We start from the raw sequence: 8,089 nt of genomic DNA, 5'->3' as shown, positions 1-8,089 counted from the left end.
AATAATAATAATAATAATAATAATAATAATGATAATAATAATGATAATGATAATAATAATAATAACAATAATAACAATAATAACAATAATAACAACAATAACAATAACAATAATAACAATAACAATAACAATAACAACAATAATAATAATAATAATAATAATAATAATAATAATAATAATAAATAATAATGATAATAATAATAATAATAATAATAATAATAACAATAATAATAATAATAATAATAATAAAAATAATAATAATATTTAAAAAATCAATAAATACTGATAAACGATATACATTATCTATGTTGTGTTGTCAATAGTAAGAGAAACAATAATTGTAACCCTGCAATTGTGTGTAAATGAGGCAGAAAGTCAGATCAAGAACCTGGGACTTGGTCACATATGGCAGCAGGGTCTACCATTAGACAATACATTATGCTTCCAATATCTTCCCAGGCGGTAGTACCTCCCTGTTTGATAGCTGCCTACCACCTACTACCTGTTGGTTAGAATAAGCGATATTTCGATTTGGAGTAAAATGCGCCAAAAATGTCATACAGGAAAATCGTCTTGTTTTTGTCTGAACTTATCATTAGTAGCAGCAACAAAATGACAACAACTAAATATCGAAGTACTGTATGTGCTCTACAATAAATTTGACCGAACTATTAAAGTAAATTACATTGTCTTTGTATTAAGTGTAATAGTAATACTATCTGATTATTTCTATTAATAAGAATCTTTTTATATTTATTGCTAATAAATCGTTATCGTTTATATTACAGGATTTAATTTGTTGGGTTACTTATGGAAAGTGTAGTTGAGTGATGCGTACCTGTTGTCTCAGTAAATGATAACAACGGGAACCAGAGTAGTTGTGAGGGACGTGTGAATGGAAGTTTGTGTTGGGTCGGTTAGGGAAATATTTTGGTGACTTGAGCTAATAACCTTAACTTAACCTTAACCTGAAATGATATTAATCTAACTCATCCTTAACCAGAATTAAACTTAACCTAACTTTACCTGACATGTCCTTCACCTAACCTAACCAATTATACGGTTACTTCATGGTTAAATATTATGGCCAAGGCCTGGGATAATATTAAACGGATCACCTGAACATTAGACACCCAAGCTTATTTTACCTGATGATTAGGCACCCCAGCTTATTTCACCTGAAGATTAGGCACCCCAACATTTCCCCCCTGAAGATTATGCACCCCCAGTTTATTTCGCATGAAGATTAAGGCACCCTAACTTTTTCCCTTGAATATTAGGCACCCCAGCTTATATTTCACCTGAAGATTAGCACACCATTTTATATCACCTGAAGATTACTCTCCAATGTTTTCCCACCTGAAGAGTAGGCACCCCAGCTTTTTCCACATGATTAAATACCCTAAACTAACTTAGTTTTAGTTGATAAACAGTCATTTAGAGAAGTAAAATAAATGGATAAATAAAAACTAATAGGAAATACTAAAATGCAATTTATACTAAAGTAAATAAATGGAAATTAATCACTGAAACAATGAATTAGTAAGCCTCTGTTATGTTATTATTACTCAGAGAATTACACACGGTATCACTATCATTAAAAACTCTCGCAGAAATAAAAACAATCGATGTGAAAGATACCTAGACATACACTCTTCCCTTAATCAATCCAGTTAACCTTAAAACTCATTCTCTGTGCTGCTTTGCCTCCTTCAACATTTTCAGTTCGCTCCCAGGATGTCTTTGGTGTGTAATTCATAATCGATCCGTTGTGCCAGTAAAAGTAAAAAAGTTCATTGGCTTCATTTTATGGAACCTCTGCACAGGCTGGAACACATGGAGTAAAGGAAGTATAGACTTGTTTGGGGATTACTGGCCACTTCGCCTTTAGGCTATTTCGGCCTAAGTATAGTGTGGAGCGTTCCGTAAATAGAAGATATCGATGGTCATTTCGCGTTGCTCCCGTAGTGAGAGGCTTTATGGTTAGATCGACAATTCTAAGGGCGAGGAATCGAGCCCGATTTGGCGGGGATTTTCCACTCCTCAGCCGGGTTTGTTGCTAAAGTCTTCTAAAACTACCACAACAACAGGTGGTTCTAGAAACGGATTCATGCAGTTACTGAACATCTACTCCAATATGTTTGTAGTAAAATTAATATTCAGATGTTAGTATCGATATTATCAATATTATCTTGCATACATTTATCCGGATAATGATGAAATTATGTTTATTAGCAAATGACCGATTGGTGTCCGCGACAATTTATGTATATATATTCTGACCAATCTTGTGATTAACATTAGAGTGATATTATAATACATTGATTATTCTATAACCGATTATATTACAGTATATTCATTTCGCTAAAGTGCGGGAGAAGCGCGAGTCCAGCATTATTGGAATGGAGGGGTCGATGCGCAGATACCATGCGCAGTGATGACATTTGAGCTCAGACATCCGTAGCATCAGAGAGTGATCGGATGTGTCGTCGGCGTTGCAACTTAGTTCTCTTCTCGTACAAGCATCGCAAGCATCACAGCTCCGTGTATCCACCATGAGAATCTATAGGTTACTATGTCGTCAAGCTCGAGTTCTCATGGAAGAGAGACTCGATTATTACTCTCAATTTAACCCTTCACCGTTGTCCATGCAACAATTCACGGATTTTGGTGAGTGAGACATACTGTACGTTTGTTTTTTGTTTTTATTTAAAATCACCGAAATTTTATTTGTTACTAAGTAGTGAAACTGTGTGTGAGCAAGTAGTTCATATATTGTCACTGAAGGTTCATTTGCCCCTGGTACCGCCGCCACCCGCTCCCTGCTTTATGTTGCTGGATTTCTCACGTACTCAAAATTTTCAAGGAATGAATTCATGATGCATTGTACTATTTTTATTCTTGCACCTTACAATAATTGTTTCATTACATTATATCCTTGGTACTGATAGTAGTGAAGGCTTCCTGGTCTCAGTTGTTGTTTTTATATTTTTGGGGAGACAGTGACCCTGAAGGTGTTCATAAAAACGGGGTTGCACAGTCGTTGCTATTTGTACAAGAACATTCGTCTACACACTTGGTCACCGAAAAGTTGTCCTTATGTAATACTTTATAAGATCCTGAAGAACAGGATCATTTTAATTATATATGTGGCTGGTGATTTCATCAAACGAGATGACCTGTGATACGTAATTGTTGACGGGTCATTAGGTAGTTTACCAAAGTTAATGGTAAACATCAGCCCTTTGTCCTAATTATCAAGGTGAGCACTGACTGGTTACTTCCTTGTTCATCTGTGACTAGTCTTTCTGTTAAAAAATTACTCCTATACTGATATTTATTATGGGAAAGTTAGAGTAAGCCAGTAAGGTAAGATTAGACAGCAGTGTATTTCACTCAGATTAACAACTGTAGCGCTTGGTAGGTTTGTATAATTATGTAATGTTCCTACTTGGTAGTTGTGTACATTGTCAATAGTATTTTTATTATTTCTAAATATTTGATTGTAGTTATTTATTATATCATAGTCAACTAATTCAAGTCGCAGTGTGGCATATGACAATACACATTAGAACCACAATTGGAACAATGGTTTTTTGTTAACACATGGTGTTAACTTAAGAGTTTTGTTCGTACCCAATACCCAAAACTACCATCATATTGTTATTTTTTATTTACTGTACATGTGATGACTTCCCAATAAAATTGACCAATCACTTAAGTTACTGCTAGGTTGGTTAATCTAGAGGTATATTTAGAAATAAATTATATATTGATTTGACAATGATGTTTGTAACGAGTTATTTGTCTCGTTTTACTAGTTCATGGGAGGTGCTGGTGGAATGGTGTGTGTGTGTGGTAATTATATACATCCCTGGCGACGCAACACTTTAGATCATAATTATGTAGCTGATGTTGGTGTAATGATAAGAGTCCTTCCCTCCAGGTCATCCCATGGTTTAGAAAAGTTATGAAAGGAAGTTGGTCAATTTGAACTTGTATTGTTGAAAGTGACTGGCAGATTCACCAGTCTTAACAGTATACATTGAAGTACCTTTTTAGGTAAGCCGTTAATGAAGACTGTACGAGAAACGAGTTTTGCTTGTTCTTGTGTATGTGTATACGACCGATATCAATCAAGGAAGCGGTGTACGTAAGAATGGAGGAAACTGCAGCATGCCTATTGGCCCATACTGGGCAGTCCCATTTACACCCAACCCCTATTGCTCATATAAGCATCCAACCTATGTTTGAAGCTATCCAGCGAATTCGAGTTAATGATGATATTTGGTAACTAGTTCCATTCATCCACTACTGTTTCCAAACCAGTGTTTACCTATTTCTCGCCTAAATCTAAATTTGTCTAATTTAAAACCATTGTTACGAGTTTGCTCTTGGTTGGATAGTTTGAGTACCTTTGTAATGTCCCCTTTGTTTAGCCCTGACTTCCATTTGTACACCTCTATCATGTCGCCCCTCGCTCTACGTCTCTCGAGGTAGTGCAAATTAAGATGCTTTAATTAACTGGGGTACCTAGTGACAGCACTAGGATCCCGCTTCCTCAATCAAGGAATAAACAATTGAAATTGATGCTTTAACCTGTCTCTGTACTCAAGGTTCCCAATGCCCGGGATTAGTCTTGTCGTTCTCCTCTGAATTCTTTCCAAGGATTCTATATCCATTCTGTAATACGGTGACCGGAACTGAACTGCATAATCCAGGTGAGGTCTTAAGATGACCTCGCTAGTCTTGTAACTAACACTCCTTTCTATGAACCCAAGTACTTTATTAGCCTTGTTACGAGCAAAAACACATTGTTTACTTGGCTTAAGATTCTTACTTATCATTACTCCCAAATCTCTCACAGTCGGATTTCACAATGGCATCGTTGTTCATCTGTTAACTGGTTTCCCTGTTTACATCTGTACTAAGTACTTTACATTTGTTCACATTGACTTTCATCTGCCAATTTTCAGACCATTCGAATTTTTTTTTAGATCTTTCTGTAGTTTTGCGGAGTCCTCGTCAGATTTAATTACACGTCCTATTTTAGTGTCATCAGCAAATTTACTTATGTTGCTGTCTATGCCGATATCAATGTCGTTTATGTATATAATAAATAATAATGGTCCAAGTACTGAGCCTTGGGGAACTCCACTAGGTAGGTATTGAGGGATGGTATCTGTGGATAGTGGGGAAAACAGAAAGTGGTTAGGTGTACACACGTGGTGGTGGGACAACAGGGTGCTTGAACATGGGTTTACAATTTCATGGATGATGGGATAATGAAGTATTGTGGATGTACTTTAGTGATATCAGTGGTTGTTTGAAGACCAGGGAAGTGTAATACAGTATAAGGATTCAATAACGATAGCTGTTTGGGTGGATATGTTGGGAACAAGGTCGCACTGAAGTGTTCTCTCTGCTGGTGCTCATTGTACAGTACCTGGTGGCGGTAGTCCCCGTGTGTTGTGTCACATCTGAGAAAACCCATGGGACGTATGTACAAGCGTAACTGGATATTCTAATTAAAAGTTTTCATGCCCTCATATTTTTCTCGCTCCCATACTTAATATTTAGTTTGCTGTGCAGTTGGTGAAATTCATGTGGGTTCTACTATATTCTTTCCGTATCAACTTGACATTGTGTAGTTTTCTAGATGTACTGTGTCTAGGTTTAATAGGTTATGATTTATAGGTTTTGGGTGTGAGATGCTGGACACGTTGCATATAGATAGGGTGGGCGGTGGCTGGTGAAGAATGTCTTGGCGGGTACAGCTGCCTGCCAGTTAGGACACAGTGATCTTGGCACGCCAGAGGTGGTATTGGTATTAAAGGAGGCTTGTAGCCTGGCAATGTGCCGTGATTCTTTTGCCAAGCTCGTGACGTGTTCGGTGCCACTTGCCATTTTTGTTGTACCTGAATAAAATGTAATATTATGTTTATATCTGCCTCGCCTTCGTATGGTTACTTTACGCATCGGGTGATTTATCCGTCTTAAGTTATAATATATGATGTCATTGTTGTGCTCCCAATGATGCCCTGCTGTATATATATATATATATATATATATATATATATATATATATATATATATATATATATATATATATATATAATACCATGGTCATATGACTTCAATGACTTCACTTTCCATAGTTAACAGTATGGCGGGTAGCGCTATTCCGTGTCCCCATGTTGTGAACATTTAACGTGATAATTTACATCACTAGAGCCACGAATTTTGGTGTATAGAGAACTATACCCTGTAGTAATAACGGTACCCCAAGAGCGTGTCCTGGCTTCAGCTGGCCTTGGTGTAGTTGGATTAGGCTTGTGATTGGCTGTGGTGAGGGCTGGGTTTGGCTCGCTTCAGTGTGATTGGTTGGGCGATCTCTGGCTGTGGAGAGAGTGCATGTTTACTAATATAAGTCTTCTTCATTGCATTATCATATTGCCAGTTGATGTTTTTGTTTGACATTATTACTAAGTTTAGGTAGATCAAGTCGGTTATCTTGTAAAGGGGAAGTAAATGTTGGTGGGAGGCGGGGAAGGCAGTCGGGCGGGCAACTGAACCCAGGAGGGAGGGAGGGAGGGAGGATACGTGGCCTAGCACCATGTTCTTATCGTCTGGCCAGGTTTGTTTTGGCAGTTAGAAATGTATTGCTGTACTCTGTGACTCCGGGTACACACACACACACACACACCCTCTCTCTCTCTCTCTCTCTAATGAAATAAGTACTTGGTGTTAATGGGCACACACATTGTAATAAATCTTGCTGCTTGGCATATGTGATTTTTCCATCACCAGTCTTGCTAACCCGCCCCTCAACCACGTCATCTTATTTGTCGCATTTTAGTGGTTTTTTTTTATATCGGTGCCGTGTGTGTGGTTACTACAGTATGTGTGTGTGTGTTGGAGATCTTAATAGTACAGTAGTGTGTTCGGGGAATGTACTTGTTGATTCGTGGATGTAAAGCGCCCAACATAATTGTGATTGTACGTGTGGGTGGCTGGTTGGTGTACGTGCGGTTCCTCTCGTTGACATATACCTGGTAGGCGCGCGGTCATTGTGGTCATGTTCCCGATGTTATATACTGTATATATGTGTCCATTAACGCCTGTTGGTAACCCGAGTCACACACACACTGAAGGATGAAGGATACCAATAACATTAGGGTACACAACGATAGCAATTTAGGGTATATATACCCGGAAGAGTGGCAGCTGACTGTACTCATCGTCGTAATTTGCCTCACCTGTTAAATTTCACTTCACAAACGAGAGTAATTTGTTATTTGCAAACAGAATGATGACATTATCTTGGGTCCAGGTGAGACAGTGAAGAGAAATGTGTGGATTGAGTGTTTGGAGGTGAGAGAGTGGTGGGTGGGTTAGTATGTCCAGGGTCACTTGAGCTCAGTGTTCGGTGGCCGCCAACCAGGAAGAAAGTAGTTCTCCAATTAGTTTACTCATTTATATAACGTCTTGCGATGCTAACTTATGCTACCTTATACACCGTAGACGTGTTCATTACTAGGTTGGGTTTAGCTTAGGTCACCTTGATGTGGAAATAAATGTTTGGACGGAGAGATACGGTGACGTCACAGCGAACCGAATCCGTCATGCGTAGATGGCGCTAAAAAAACTTTCCGAATTAAATCACCGATTTCCATATGGCTGACGTCAACCTTTTCGATCCCTACACACACACATTCATTCATTCATTCACACTTTCATTTTCAACTACTGGTATACATTCAATGAAGTCACCCGTGACTGTTGACCCACACGCAGTGCTCTGATGACGCGTCGGCGTGACAGGACAGTACAGACGTGGATCACAGTATTATCTATGCTTGAGTCATGAAGTAAAAGAGGAAATAGATGTTTATGATCACCATTAAACCTACTGACCGTGTTTGGATGTGAATAATGGATTTATTTTTATTGTGGAAGTGCTTACCTGAGCTGTTAGGGTTAAGCGTATTTACAGAGTTGTAATGTGTGTGTGTGAGACTGTGTATGCATATATGTATGTACGTGTTGTTTGTTTATGTACTTGAGACAAATGAATCAAAAAGTAAGA

At 38.0% G+C, this 8,089-nt stretch overlaps 1 protein-coding gene across 2 annotated transcripts in view; it reads left to right on the top strand.

Annotated features, from left to right (window-relative positions):
* Positions 1-2,443: 2,443 nt before the first annotated feature.
* Positions 2,444-8,089, top strand: part of LOC121875703 (pyruvate dehydrogenase (acetyl-transferring) kinase, mitochondrial-like) — a 41,575-nt gene continuing 35,929 nt past the window's right edge. For both annotated transcript variants that reach the window (XM_042380341.1, XM_042380340.1), the window contains exon 1: positions 2,444-2,670. In XM_042380341.1, coding sequence (XP_042236275.1) covers positions 2,556-2,670 — 115 coding nt within the window. In that variant the 5' untranslated portion in view covers positions 2,444-2,555. The remainder of the gene's footprint in view (positions 2,671-8,089) is intronic.

Source organism: Homarus americanus, unplaced genomic scaffold (assembly GCF_018991925.1).
Source record: "Homarus americanus isolate GMGI-L3 unplaced genomic scaffold, GMGI_Hamer_2.0 scaffold22250, whole genome shotgun sequence".
In the NCBI taxonomy this organism is placed as follows: Eukaryota; Metazoa; Arthropoda; class Malacostraca; order Decapoda; family Nephropidae; genus Homarus; species Homarus americanus.
This window is presented reverse-complemented; position numbering and strand designations above follow the sequence as displayed.